This window comes from Sinocyclocheilus grahami, unplaced genomic scaffold (genome assembly GCF_001515645.1).
Source record: "Sinocyclocheilus grahami isolate Dianchi unplaced genomic scaffold, SAMN03320097.WGS_v1.1 scaffold1183.1, whole genome shotgun sequence".
In the NCBI taxonomy this organism is placed as follows: Eukaryota; Metazoa; Chordata; class Actinopteri; order Cypriniformes; family Cyprinidae; genus Sinocyclocheilus; species Sinocyclocheilus grahami.
This window is the reverse complement of record NW_015506362.1, coordinates 70,516-85,899: the sequence shown is the minus strand read 5'-3', so window position 1 is coordinate 85,899 and position 15,384 is coordinate 70,516. Positions and strand designations below refer to the sequence as shown.

General features: G+C 32.5%; 1 protein-coding gene and 1 long non-coding RNA gene across 2 annotated transcripts in view; one reads left to right on the top strand and one right to left on the bottom strand.

Annotated features, from left to right (window-relative positions):
* The first annotated feature begins 2,002 nt into the window (after positions 1-2,002).
* On the top strand, positions 2,003-3,200 carry LOC107567716 (uncharacterized). Its single transcript, XR_001606669.1, has 3 exons — positions 2,003-2,016; positions 2,118-2,155; positions 2,998-3,200. It is a non-coding gene; the product is annotated as an uncharacterized lncRNA (long non-coding RNA).
* Positions 3,201-6,308: 3,108 nt separating this feature from the next.
* Positions 6,309-15,384, bottom strand: part of pfkla (phosphofructokinase, liver a) — a 29,731-nt gene continuing 20,655 nt past the window's right edge. The window contains 9 exon segments of the mRNA XM_016253458.1: positions 6,309-6,789; positions 8,322-8,427; positions 8,662-8,761; positions 9,217-9,328; positions 11,239-11,300; positions 11,393-11,557; positions 13,595-13,747; positions 14,359-14,446; positions 14,537-14,607. Coding sequence (XP_016108944.1) covers positions 6,642-6,789; positions 8,322-8,427; positions 8,662-8,761; positions 9,217-9,328; positions 11,239-11,300; positions 11,393-11,557; positions 13,595-13,747; positions 14,359-14,446; positions 14,537-14,607 — 1,005 coding nt within the window. The 3' untranslated portion in view covers positions 6,309-6,641.

The following is a 15,384-nucleotide window of genomic DNA, read 5'->3' as shown; positions in this document are numbered from 1 at the left end:
CAATAAATATTTTAAATACACATCACCTGAAAGCAGAATGTCTGACATACAATATGAAAAAATGCTGTTAAAAATAACAACTTTGTTGGTGAGCAAGAGACTTAAGTAAAACAAATTATATTTTTGGCCCAGAATAAATATTTTAAAGGGGTCATATGATGCTATTTCAATTTTTCCTTTCTCTTCGGAGTGTTACAAGTTATTGGTGGACACGACTAGAAATCAGTGGTTAAGTTGTATTTATTGTATTTATATGTATTGTTCACGGCTCTCTGATGTTGGTTAATGGTCACATGACATGCAGGTAAAAAAAACAAAAACATCTTGATTGATGTTATTTTAAAATAATTTATTTTCATTTGACATTTTTATGATTTAATTAATTATTTGCTTTTCATTAAACTCACAAAGCCCCTGCAGTTCCCTCATGAACCCCAGTTTGGGAAACCTTGATGTAATAAAGTTTAATGCACTTCATGTTGTAAATAACAACATTTAGGCTGTTCTTTTTCTATCAATATGCTACAAGATAATCCTATTTAAATCGTTACTGACTATAATATTTGTCATGCAATTTGGAATCAGTAACGGATTACAATTTGTAAGTAATCTCCCAGCTCTGCTCATAATATAGTATGATATAGTGAGAATATGGAGGGAAAACAGCTTAATTTTATTCAGAGGCCCAAACTGAGCAAAAATATGCAATTTGGTGCAGTTGCTAAAATATTCATATGGCCAAAAATTAAGATGAAATTCTGATGCTTATAATATAAATCAATGAGATCTTTATAAAGGTATAGCAGATACTTACATAAAATGATATAATTATCAGTCATCACTCTATATCTCCAATAACGTCTTAGTAAGATGATATTTAAATGCTTAGTTTGATGATTAAAGCTCTGTAGTTTCAAAACATATAATGCAATGCAATACGATGATTGAGAGATGAACAAATAAACGTCTGATGATCATATTTGAGACCCTAAGACGTAAAGTCAACATTTTAACATGATTATTCTAAAAAGTGTAGTATGTATAATCAAGTAAAGTAAGTTGCTTGAGTCCAGTAAATGTTCATCTTGAAATATTACTATTAATTCTTACATGACTTCATATAAATCAGTAAAGATTTCACAGCAAGAAGACACGTGACGCACGAGCTTGTGCCAAACAAGTATAATTAATCAGACAGCAGTAGGCATGTAGTAGATGGCGTGCAACAGGTTTTTCAGCAATCATAGAATTTATAGGCCTTAGAAAAGCATGTATCAAATAAAATACAGTAGGTTTATAGGGTTAAAGATGCTTGGTCTTTGAAGGAAAATCTTCCAGGAGAGAATGGAGAGCTACAGGAACGTGTTTCAGCAGTATAAGGATCGATACTGTCAGAACTCACTGGCTCAAAAACTGCTGAAGATTCAAGCCGAGAAAGAGGAAATCGAGAGGAGAATCAGAGCAACGGAAGAACAGATACTGGAAAAAGAGAGAGAACTGACGGCAGCACTGGGTAATTCACCTGTTTCCAAGTGCATCCAAAAAACACATAATTAATGTTTAAGTGCACTATTTCTATTAATACAGATCTTGTGTTTCGATAGGTGAGGACGAGCCAGACACTGATGCTGCTGACAGGTATTTTATCTTCCCAGCAGATTAGTTTTTTTGTCATGTTAGTTGCATTCATCTAATTAATATTATTTCTAGTAAGTGTAAAGACAATGACGCCCCACAAACTGAAAGCAGTGAGTCGTTTGATGAAATGGACCCCATAATGCAGGTACGTCTGCTGTTCACTACATCTACTCGAATAAGAATTGAGAAATATTACAACTGGTTGACTTCTATTGAAAAATGAAGATGTCGAGACAAGGCATTGTCAATTCTGTAACTCCTAGAGGCCTGAAGAATATGTAGATGAGCACATGGTTGCTGAAGATGCTTCTGAGGAGAATAAGGATAAAATAGCAGAAAGTGAATCTCAAACTGACACATTTTGCCAAACTGGAGAAGGTAAACACGAGCAAATATTAATATGAATGGAGGGTATCACAAAATAAACCCTAATGAGCACACCGACTGACCAATAACAATCAAGTATTCCTTTCATTTAGATTAAATGCAAGAAGGTGATCCGAAGCAGTCAGAGGAGGTGAATGAACGGATACAGATGAAACACAATCACCCAGACAACTGGGTCAAAAAGAAATGTTAATGTTTTTAAAAGAAGTCTTTAGTCAAAACTATATTTCTGTGATCAAAGCTGCATTTTCAGCATCATTACTCCAGTCTTCAGTGTCACATGATCTTCAGAAATCATTCTAATATTCTCATTTGCTGCTTAATTATTATCAATTACTATTGGTGCTCAAGTATTAATAATGATTATTATCAATGCTAAAATGCTTATCATCAGTGTTTTTGCTGCTTGATATTTTTGTGGAAACCGTGATACTTTTTGTTTCAGGAATCTTTGATGAAGAGAAAGTTCAAAAGAACAGCATTTATTTGAAAACGATAAATGTCTGTTCTGTCGCTTTTGATCAATTTAATGGGTCCTTGCTGAAAAGTAATAATAATTTAGTTTCCTTTTTTGTTTGTTTGTTGGAATCTTACTTACCCCAACTTTTGAATGGTAGTGTGTCACGGTCTCCACAAGAATATGTGTCAGCACAACTGTCTGATAATAATCAGAAATGTTTCTTGAGCAGCAAATCAGCATATTAGAGTGATTTCTGAAGGTCACGTGACACTGAAGACTGGAGTAATGATGCTGAAAATGCAACTTTGATCACAGGAATAAATTACATTTTTACAGATATTCACATTGCAAACAGTTCCTTTAAATTATAATAATAGTTCACAATTTTTACTGTATTTTTGATCAAATAAATGCAGCCTTGGTGAGCAAAAGAGACTTTTTTCAAAAACATGAAAAAAATCTTATTTAGTCCAAACGTTTAACCGCCAATGTAGATATTCTTATTAATGCAGGAGGGGAATATGAATGTTTCATGTGCTTCTGAGCTCATGGTGGAAATGTCAGAGGAGGAGGATCATTTGGAGGTGACCACAGCAGATGTTCAGGAGGACACAGAGAGCGAGGGTGGCGTCTGTCCTCCTCCAACACCGGCTAGAATAAAAGCCACACCGACCACCCCCATCTTCTCTCTAGAGTACGACCCCATTCATCAGTGTTTATGATGAAGCCTTACTCTATATGTTGCAAACTGTCAATTACATTAGTCTAAAGTCCATGTTTGCAACCCATTTTACTTCATGCATTTCTCAGAGATGCATCTACATGTACATTTATTCATTTAGCAGATGCTTTTATCCAAATGAGTAATATAACAAGCGATTCATCTTAAGTTGGCATTAACTTGAGAAATGCTAGCAATATAAAGTTTCAAACACTGTTCAGAATAGTAAAAAGCTAAAACAGGAGGGATATAAGAAATAATGAAATAAGAAGCATATAAGAAGATTTACTTTAAATCCTTCACAGTAAGAGAAAGTACTAGTTTGAGACTGATAACTGTTGGATCTGTTAACAACAGCAACAGTCTCAGTTCCTCACTTGGACGGCAGGAGATCTCAGACACCAAGTCGCCCGCTTTTGTCTTCTCCATGAATTCTGGTCCAAGCACACCTGCGTTCTCTAAGCTGGGCTGTGATTTTGCAGCAGAAGAGGTGAACTTCAGCAGCTGGAAGACCGGCACATGCATTGATTCATCATTTCATCTGTGTGTGTGTTTGTGTGTTGTAGGCATCTCCATTTACCTTCACAAGCTCCTATTTCAGCGACAAGGTATTTCTGTTTGTGCTTAATTGGTGAACGTTTTAAATGACTGAAAGCTGATTTTGTGTTTCTGGTAAAAGAAGTCACCAGGATCAGCACCCAAGTTCTCAGGTGAAGTATGAATATCTAACATCCAAACCTGTCAAGAACACAGCCACACTCTCAGAAAAAAAAAAGGTACAAAAGCTGTCACTGGGGTGGTATACCTTTTCAAAAGGTACACCTTTGTACTTAAAGTGTCCATAATGGAACCGTAAAGGAACATATCGGTACCTAAAGTGTACATATTAGTATCTAAAAGTTACAAAACTGTACTTTTTGAAAAGGTACCACCGGTGACAGCTTTTGTACCTTTTTTTCTGAGGACGCATTGCACACCAAACACAGAGAAAAGTATCAAATATATATTTTGCCTAAACAAGATTAAACCTATTTTTATGCACATTTACACTCATTAATACGGTTTGTTTCTCTGCAAGGTTTCCTGTTCGATGAAGCCGAGAGTCGTCAAGAGGAGTTTTCCTTCTCGTTTGGGACGGAGAGCCCTCGGCAGAACTCTTCCACACAGGACACGGCAGGATCTGTGGATTCATTTCCATTTTCATTCAGCTTTGGAAAAATGTAACTTCATTAACATAAATTTCCACCTTACAGCTGTACTTCAGAAATGTGTTCAAATGTCTGTTAGAGTCTGTTGAAGTTTCATTTTATATTCTAGATTTGTCATTTTGTTCTAATTTGTTTCGCTCAGCATATGATTCACAATATCTTATTTACAGATGTAATTTTAATATATGTGTATACTAAAATACATGCATTATAGTTAATAGAAAATTAGAGGAATATTATGTTCTTATTAAATGTATTTGGTGCTATATAAATGAAAACAACACTTAACAAAATTGACTTTAAAGTTCAAAAAGTCTTTCTATTTGTTTTCCTGCTACTTACAACAAAGCAAAGTATTTGAAATATATCTTTTTATTATATATTTTTCTTAAACGACAGGACAGTTCTTTTAATATGACATCCGGCTGCATCATTACATTCACTTTACATGTAGTTTTTATGGCTTACATGTATAGACAGAAACACTACTGTAAGTGAATAACTCACTGCACACTTAGAGAGATGTCAGCAAGACAATCTCAGAATGGTTGACAGTAATACAATGTAAAAAGGCCAATATGCAACACTGCTAAAGATGGAAGCTTGAAATGCTCTGAGGTGAAAATCACAAAAGTTGCATAAAGCACAGCCACTGTTTTATGGCTGTATTTTAGGAAATAGCCTGAACACCTATAGTTAGTCAAGCTATAATATGTTTTACTTTTCGCATTCAAGTTAGAACAATTTATGTTTATGTAATCAGTCTAAGCAGTTTATCCAACCGGCCACACCAGGCCATATTTCACCCCAAAAGCAGAAGAAAAATTATGTTTTGCAAAAAGAAAATTAAGCTATAATTATTGCATTGTGACATTATTTCCTTGATAATTAAACATCTTTCAGGCTTCCATATAATACAGAGTATTAAATACTGGAGAAGTAAAACATGCTGCACTAGTATTATCTACTGCTTCACACTAATCACACTGCATAGGCACACAATATAACAGTCACGTTACTGAAGCTCACAACTACAAGATACATGTTCAAACATTTAACAATCAAAGCACCAGGTTCATAATCACCACCTGTGCTTCATCACGATACATCAAACCATTTCCCTTATGGAAAGCTGCTGGAATGAAGATCTGGCAGAGTAGAACAGGGAATTCTATAGAAACTTTTGAGTTGATTGAATTATCTACTAACAGCAGCAGTTTTAGTATAAAGTATAACACAGTGTTTTCACTGGTAGTGACTGGTGTTGCATTGCAGCATGAAAGAAAATGCTAAATGTACTTTGCATTAGTTGTTTTGGAACAGCAATATAATTTTACATACTGACATCGTGCATAAACAGGTGCATAAACACAATACAGTAAAACTGTGAAATATTATTATAATTTAAAATAACTATTTTCTGTGTGAATATATTTGAAACTGTAATCTATTTCTGTGATCAACGCTGTATTTTCAGCATCATTACTGCAGTCTTCAGCGTCACATGATCTTCAGAAATCAGTATAATATTCTTATTTGCTGCTCGAGAAACATTTCTGATTATTATTAGTGTTGAAAACAGTTGTGCTGCTTCATATTTTTATGAAAATTGTGATACACTACCATTCAAAAGCATGGCCTAAGTATGATTCAAAAATAATACATGCTGTACTTTTGTACTTTCTATTCATCAAAGAATCCTAAAAAAACAAAGTGTCACGGTTTCTACAAAAATATGAAGCAGCACAACTGTTTTCAACATTGATAATACTCAGAAATGTTTCTTGAGCAGCAAATCAGCATATTAGAATGATTTCTGAAGATCATGTGACACTGAAGACTGGAGGAATGATGCTGAAAATTCAGCTGCGCATCACAGAAATAAATTACATTTGAACACATATTCACATAGAAAACAGTTACTTTAAGTTATAATAATATTTTACAATTTTCACAGTGCTCACAGTGAAGGGAAAATGTTCTATGGTGCTGAATATTGGGATCGTAACACCTAGTCCTATCATGCAAACAGGAGTGATCTAGTTTTGACACTGCATGAGTTCAGCGTAAACATGGTGCAAATGCAGGACTCGAATGTATCAGGTTTAGGCACAAATCTGGAGTTTTAGCCTCCTTTACTCACTAAAGGATCAGGCGTTTACCAGTTTTAACGGAGGAGTGGCAGTTTGGAGTGTTTGCAGAAGGATGGCGCTAGCAGTGTGTGGTTTTAGAACCCAGTGTCTATGCTGAGAGAGCGGCGGGTCACGTGTTCGATCTCTCCCGTCACGTACTCGTTGAAGGGCGTCTGATACTTGGCCAACATCTTCAGCATGAGTCTGAAGTTCAGCCACCACTGCGTCTTGGGCATCCGGTGTCTGCAGGGCGAGAGGAACGCTTTACTGATAGCAGTTTGTCCTGTCATTATGTATGTGTAAAGTATGTCATATGACGGAGCCTGCTATTACTGTTTGTAAAATACATTGAGAACTGGAAAAGCACTATAGAAAGTGGTATTATTAGTAGTAGTAGCAAATTGAATAAAACTGCTTTTTCTTCATCTCATAAGAATGTGCATCATTTTTTACTTGAAATAATAAACTTTAACTTAAATAAAATTATATATGTATATATAAACTTATTTTATGTGAGCTACTTGTCAAGGCAACATTTCTCATTTTCATGTAGTTTAACTTAATAAAAAATATTTAAAAAACAAAAAACTAATAAAAATGACAAAAACATACAACAAAATTACTAAAAGTTACTAAAATTAAAGTGAAAGCAGAAAATATAAAATCTATTTCAAAATATAAAAAAATATAATTATATATTTATTTTTTATTATAATATTATAATTATAAAAACTATAATAGTAAATAAATGAGTAAAATACATTGAGAACTGGAAAAGCACTATAGAAAGTGGTATTATTAGTAGTAGTAGCAAATTGAATAAAACTGCTTTTTCTTCATCTCATAAGAATGTGCATCATTTTTTACTTGAAATAATAAACTTTAACTTAAATAAAATTATATATGTATATATAAACTTATTTTATGTGAGCTACTTGTCAAGGCAACATTTCTCATTTTCATTTAGTTTAACTTAATAAAAAATATTTAAAAAACAAAAAACTAATAAAAATGACAAAAACATACAACAAAATTACTAAAAGTTACTCAAATTAAAGTGAAAGCAGAAAATATAAAATCTATTTCAAAATATAAAAAACTATAATTATATATTTATTTTTTATTATAATATAATTATAAAAACTATAATAGTAAATAAATGATACTAAAATAAGTAAATTTTTAATGAGGAAAAAGTTTAGTATATCTTTGCTTAAATCAATCTAATAAAAAAGAATACTATGTAGACACATTTAAAAGTAACTAATAAAATTGACAAAAATACTAAAATGACTAAAACGTTCAAATTACAGTGAAAGCAGAAAATATAAAAATAAAATCTAATTAAAAATTTTAACAAAAATATAAATGATACTAAAATTACACAGTTCTTTTTTTATAAGGATTTTTTTTTTAAGATGAGTACACCTTTGCTTGAAAATTATGATATTAGTGGTTATTATGAAGAATGTGTAGTAGTATGTAGTATGCACAGTAAAAAAAATCTAACAAAATAAGCAGTACAGCTACTGTTTATATTATATAGTTTAGTATATCTTGCATAAAATATCTACTTTGTTCTTTTTTTTCTCTACTATATTTTATTTTCACATATTTCTTGACAGCTTATTACATTCTATTACTTATACTGTGTGTGTATTTCCTTAAAACGTTATTGTTTCTGTTTGTTATTGCACATTGTATCACACATATGTAAGATGTATGTGACAAATAAAGAACTGTGTGTTCTGTGTGTAATTGTTAGAGTCACTCACTCAAAGTCCGTCTGGTCCTTCAGCTCAGTGACGGGACTGAAGGTCAGAACCTTCTTGTACAGGCCGACCACACAGGCTGTGTCCGGGGTGTTCACAAACACACGACCTGCAGACACAAACACACTGGCTTTATTCACGCTTGAACTGCTGCTGCACAGTTTCAGGGAATTCATTCTGTCGTGCGACTAAATCCCATTGGCTTCAGCAGGAAAACAACAGTGATGTGACCGATAAACTCGAGACTCTCCATTACAGTGATTTCAGATCATTAAACTCAAAACATGTCACCTGATGTGAATTTAAATTCTGAAGGATTTACGTAGCTATATTTAGCATGCACCTTGTCTAAAACTGTCGGTCATCTTCTCTGTCAGCCACTGCACGGCTCGAACGCCCAGTTTAGTGCCATAGTTTCTGTCAAAGGGTGTTGGTACTCCACCCTATTAATATCAGAAAAACAACATCAACAATGCACACTATTATAACCAATGCATGTTTAGAGATGAAACTCAAATCGAAACTTTGATGCACTAAAGTTTTTTGAATACCTCATGATTATGAAAAGCAATGTTTAGTTGCAAGAAATAAAATATAATGAAATGAATCAGACTTTTTACCCCCAGTATTTGTGTGTGTGTGTTGTGTATTTTAATGCTTATAAGAGTATCAGAGTATGTAGTTTAGCAATATGTGTGCAATAAGTCTCTTGTGTGCTTCAAATGTAGATCAGGTGATTTTAGAGGATGATTTACAAGTTGCACAGAGATGCTGGAGCACTACTCCCTTTCAGTGAAGATGCTCCCTTATGAAGTAGAAATCATTGGGAGCTCAGTAGGTTTTGGATCCGAGTCAAAACATTTTTAAATGAGTTCAGTGATAAAGCATGAGTCTGTACCTGCTGCAGGTGTCCCAGGACATTGACCCTGCAGTCGAAGACGCCTTTCCCCTCGGCGGAGTAGAGCTTATGGATGAAATCAGTGGTGTAGTGCACATGACATTTCTCATTCCTGTAAACAGGGCGATTTTACATTTAGTCTCATTAAGCTGCTAAATCTCAAGCATAAAGTCACAAAATAAAGGAATAGTTCAACCAAAAAATTTAATCTACAGAAAAAGTAGATGAGTTTGTTTCTTCATCAGGTTTGTAGAAATGTAGCATTGCATCAGTGTCTCAGCAATGGGTGCTCTGCAGTGAATGGGTGCCGTCAGAATGAGAGTCCAAACAGCTGATAAAAACATCACAATAATCCACAAGTAATCCACAGCACTCCAGTCCATCAGTTAACATCTGGAGAAGACAAAAGCTGAAACAAATCCAGCATTAAGATGTTTTTAACTTTAAACCGTTGCTTCTGGCTAAACTACGAGTTCATAATAACACTTCCTCCAGTGAAAAAGTCCATCTCCTGTTGTCTCTCACATCAAATCCAGCCACATATTTGTTTAGAGCTGTTTTGGTTTCACGGTGTGTGTGTTCACTGCTGTGTGTGTGCACTTAGGATGGGATAAATGCAGAGCACTAATTCAGAGTATGGGTCACCATACTTGGCCACATGTCACGTCACTTTAATCTTGGATGGCCTGAGGGTGAGTAAATATTCAGCACATTTTCATTTTTGTGTGAACTATTCCTTTAAAAATAATTAAAGAAATACAAATTGTTTCATTACTCATACATTTAATAAGCTATAATTTAATTACTGACGTAAACATTATGGTTGTGAGTCATTCATAACTAAAAGTCTTTTACATCAGTAAACCTGGCATTGTATATTACAAAAAAAAGTTTTGCTTTGTATTTGACAAATTGCTTTTGTTCCTTTTCTGTAAGTTGCTTTGGATAAAAAATGTAAATGTAAAGGTTTCAATTCCAACTCAACCTTCATGCAGTCGCCAGAGATACAGATGAGATCAGGGGAGAAATACTGTATCTTATTTTATCATATTTATAGTATTTAATAGTTTGTTTTTATGTCTAGACTAGACCTGTATATAAATATGTAATTCCTTTTGTGATTAAAACAAGTATGTGAATTGCAATGATGCAAAAGTTATAATTCTTAGTCATTTTATAGAATTCATTTTAAAAACAATTTAACTACCAGTCAAAAGTTAAAATGTTTCATTACTCATACATTTAATAAGCTATAATTTAATTACTGACGTAAACATTATGGTTGTGAGTCATTCATAACTACAAGTCTTTTACATCAGTAAACCTGGCATTGTATATTACAAAAAAAAAGTTTTGCTTTGTATTTGACAAATTGCTTTTGTTCCTTTTCTGTAAGTTGCTTTGGATAAAAAATGTAAATGTAAAGGTTTCAATTCCAACTCAACCTTCATGCGGTCGCCAGAGATACAGATGAGATCAGGGGAGAAATACTGTATCTTATTTTATAATATTTATAGTATTTAATAGTTTGTTTTTATGTCTAGACTAGACCTGTATATAAATATGTAATTCCTTTTGTGATTAAAACAAGTATGTGAATTGCAATGATGCAATAGTTATAATTCTTAGTCATTTTATAGAACCAGTCAAAAGTTAAGATTATTAGAAGGATTTCTGAAGATCACGTGACACTGAAGAGTGGAGTAATGATGCTGAAAATTCAGCTTTGATCACAGAAATAAATTACAGTTTAACATATATTCACATAGAAAACTGTTATTTTAAATTATAATAATATTTCACAATTTTTACTTTAGTTTGATCAAATAAATGCAGCCTTGGTGAGCATAAGGCACTTTCAAAAACATTAAAGAAAAAGCATAATTATTCCATGTCTATTCCTATTTTGACTGGTAGTTTAGATCCGTAAGCGTACATCTTAAATTTTGTGATGTGGATAAAGATGCAATAACTTAGGAACCTACAAATGTGTTGCAGACCAAAAAAGCTAGACAGATTTACCTCAGCACCAGACCTCTCTGAATGTCCTTCTTCATTTTCTCGGTCAAATGCTCCACATTGGTCTAAAAAAAGTATCTTTCTTAATATACTAAAAAAAACAGCATTTATTCTTCTGGGATGAGCAGATGTGAGGAGCATCAGGAGTGTTACTCACCTTGAGGTCATGGATGTTGAATGGATCTTCAAAAATATAAGCGGCGTCCGCACCGACAGCGATGCCTGTGGTGGTTGCCAGATAACCGCAGTATCCCCCCATAGTCTCCACCACAAAGACCCTCCTCTTGGTCCCTGTGGCCGACTGCTTGATCTTATCACAGCTCTTCATAAAACAAAGACGCACTTCAGATCAATAACTGGAGAATGGATGCAGTGAAGCAATAACACAAACTGCATCTTTATTAAAAGCTCATGCGATAAAGCCAAGGGAGTAAGATTTGGCAGGTGACTTCAGATGAAAGCTCTGCTTCAAAACTTAGTACTCTAATGAGCCTAAAAGTACATTTACATTTAAAATTGATCAGATGCATTTATACAAAGCGACTTCCATTGCATACACACATGGTATGCATTTGAACAGTTTATGCATTCCCTGAGAACCGAACCTATGACTTTGCAAAATACACAGGACACATTTTATTCACGTGTTTATCATTTTACGCCATATCAGCAAACTTCATGGCAAACTCAAGAATAATAAAATGTAAAATAGTCCTAATAACAATACTTCAATTAATTGAATACAATCATTTTAAAACGATATTCTTTTTTACAAACCAACAAAAATAAAAACAATTATATAAAATCTTTCAAAATGATATTTAACAAAATACAAAGCACATAAATATTAAGTCATATTGTCTGTTTTTTATTTATTGTTTTTGCATTTATAATTGCCATTACTCTGACTCTGTCTGTTATTTCGGGTGCATTTTTTTCAGTCGTATTGCATTGTGGGATTGCTTATGCATGCATAAGCCAAAAGAAGGCATCATAGACAGCATCATATTTATGCTACATATTTTTTGGAAAAGCATTTGCATTTAATGCATCTATGATGCCCTATGTAGCAGGGTTATTATAGTTAACTAAAACCATTAAAAACAATGTTATTTGAAATTAAATATATGTTAACTGAAATAAAATAAAATATTTAAAAAACATTTTATTTCAGCTAGTTTCCAAGGCAACATTTATCGTTTTCATTTAGTTTAATCTGATGCTCTAAAATAACTAAAACTGTAATAACAATGAGTAAAAACTATATACATATTTATATATATATATATATATATATATATATATAAACACAACAACATTACAAAAACAATTAACTAAAAGTAAAATGAAAACTAAATATAAAAACTCAATATAATTCAAAATAAATTATTATATATTAATCTCAAAGAATAAAATTCAAAATATTTATAAAAACTTGTTCTGCCTATATTTGGAAAAGCATATGTGTTAAATGCTGAATATGTAGCAGGATAATTATAGTTAAGTAAAACTAAAACTGAAAACCTAAAAAAAACATTTTTAATTAAATAAATGTTAACTGAAATAAAATAAAATATTTAAAAAACATTTGATTTCAGCTAGTTTCCAAGGCGACATTTCTCATTTTCATTTAGTTTAATCTGATGCTCTAAAATAACTAAAACTGTAATAACAATGAGTAAAAACTATATAGACATATTTAAATATATATATATATATAAACACAACAAAATTACAAAAAATTGAACAAAGTAAAATGAAAACTAAATATAAAAACTAATTCAAAATATTTATAAAAACTTGTTCTGCCAATATTTGGAAAAGCATATGTGTTGAACGCTGAATACGTAGCAGGATAGTTAAGTCAACTAAAACTAAAAACCTAAAAAAAATACTTTAAATTAAATAAATTCAATATACTGTAAATAAAACATAAAAAAATTTAAATTTCCTTTATTTCAGATAGTTACTAAAGCAACATTTATCATTTCATTCAGTTTAACTTGATGTACTAAAATAACCAAAACTGAAATAAAATAATAAAAACTATATAGACATATCTAAAAAAAAATAATAATAAAATAAACATGACGACACACAACTAAATTTAAATGAAAACAAAGTATAAAAATAAAAACTAATAGAAAATTTTAATACAAATTATAATAATATCTCAATGATACTAAAATAAGACTGACGGTGGTTCACTAGGTTTTGTAACAGAGCCACAGTCTTTTCCAAATGACTTCTCCATTGTTTTGCAAGCCACATTTAGATTTAGTAAAACACATGTGCCAGCCAGAGTAAATCTAAAAGAGCATATAAGAGTGTTTCTGAGTGCCGTGTGTCCTGTACTCACGGCCATCGCTGCGTTAACCGCAGTATCGCTGCCCAGACTGAAGTCCGTCCCTGGCACATTGTTGCTGATGGTGGCAGGGATGATGCACATGGGAATACATAATTCATCATAGCGTCCTCTTGCTTCAACCAACTCCAGGATGCCCTCATACGCCTGGATGTGACAGAAAATACACTCAGATATCTTCAAAAGCGGCTCGGACATTGTCTAATATCTCATTTTGTGTTTCATGGAAGATAACACAGGATGGAAATGATGACAAAACCGTCATTTGTGACCCTGGAGCACAAAAGCTGTGTTAAGTCGCTGGGGTATATTTGTAGCAATAGCCAACAATACACTGTATGGGTCACAATTATACATTTTTCTTTTATGCCAAAAATCATTAGGATATTAAGTAAAGATCATGTTCCATGAAGATATTTTGTAAGTTTCCTACCGTAAATATATCAAAACTTAATGTTTGATTATTAATATGCATTGCTAAGAACTTCATTTGAACAACTTTAAAGATGATTTTCTCAATATTTTGAATTCTTTGCACCCTCAGATTCCAGATTTACAAATAGTTGTATCTCGGCCAAATATTGTCCGATCCTAACAAACCATACATCAATGGAAAGCTTATTTATTCAGCTTTCATAGATCTCAATTTAAAAAAATGTTTTAAAAATTGACCCTTATGTCTGGTTTTGTGGTCCAGGGTCACAGTTGTAGGTGAACTACTCATTTAAGTGCATCGCATCACAATTTTTTCTCTGTACCTCAAAACCACCAACGACGAGCAGTGACTGGATGCTGAACTTGTTGAGATTTTCCACTAGTTTCTCCATGCAGGTGCTTGGGAGGGTTCTGGACAATATTGCGGGTACAAAAGCTCAGTTTCAAAAATGAAAGATGAAAGATTGGGTGAAAATGCATTGCTTATTAAAGGTGACTAACCGTTTAGTTCCCAGCAGAGAGCCACCCTGACCTGTCCAGCCGGCCACCTGATTCCACGACACTTCATTCACCTGCAACATCACAGTGATTTCATGAATATTCATATAATCATTACTATTATTGTTCTAAATGAAAAACAGAAAGAGAACAGGCCTGTTTCATTCTTATATGCAGAACCCGTCAAAATAAAAGTCTAGTTTAACTTTGATTGTGACAGAAATATATTGCTATTTTACAGCAGAATGTGCTTCTCAAAGTAATAATAATAATAATAATAATATTATTTATTGTTTAATATCAGAATTTTTCTTTCACGTTTCATTTTAACAGTAAAGCTTTTAATTTTAACGGTTGTTTTAAACATTGCTTGCCAAAAAATAAAAGGAACTGCTACTTTTTTATCTGATTACATTTTAAAAGATAAAAGATTTTAAATTAAATTGTTAATGTTAATGCCTTCATTTGATTACCACCATTTCCGATAATAAATTTGTATTTAATCACAAACCCGGAAAAATGAAAACACAAGACAATTTCTGAAAAAATTAAACATTTGATAGGGCACTGTTATTTACTGAAAACGTTAAATAAATTATTAAACTGTTATTGTTTTATGAATTCAATTGATTAGACATGTTTTAAAATTTAATTTAACCATTACAAAAGAGTCCAGAAAAATTATAACAGAAAAACACAAAATTGGTGAAAAAATATAAGAAGTTTCATAGGGCCCTGGAAATGTAATTAAAAATGCAATTATGGTGTTAAGTTTCAAGATTTTAATTAATTAGACATGCTTTTTGCTTTTTTTAACGGAATCCAGTACAATAAAAACAAAAAAAATGGAT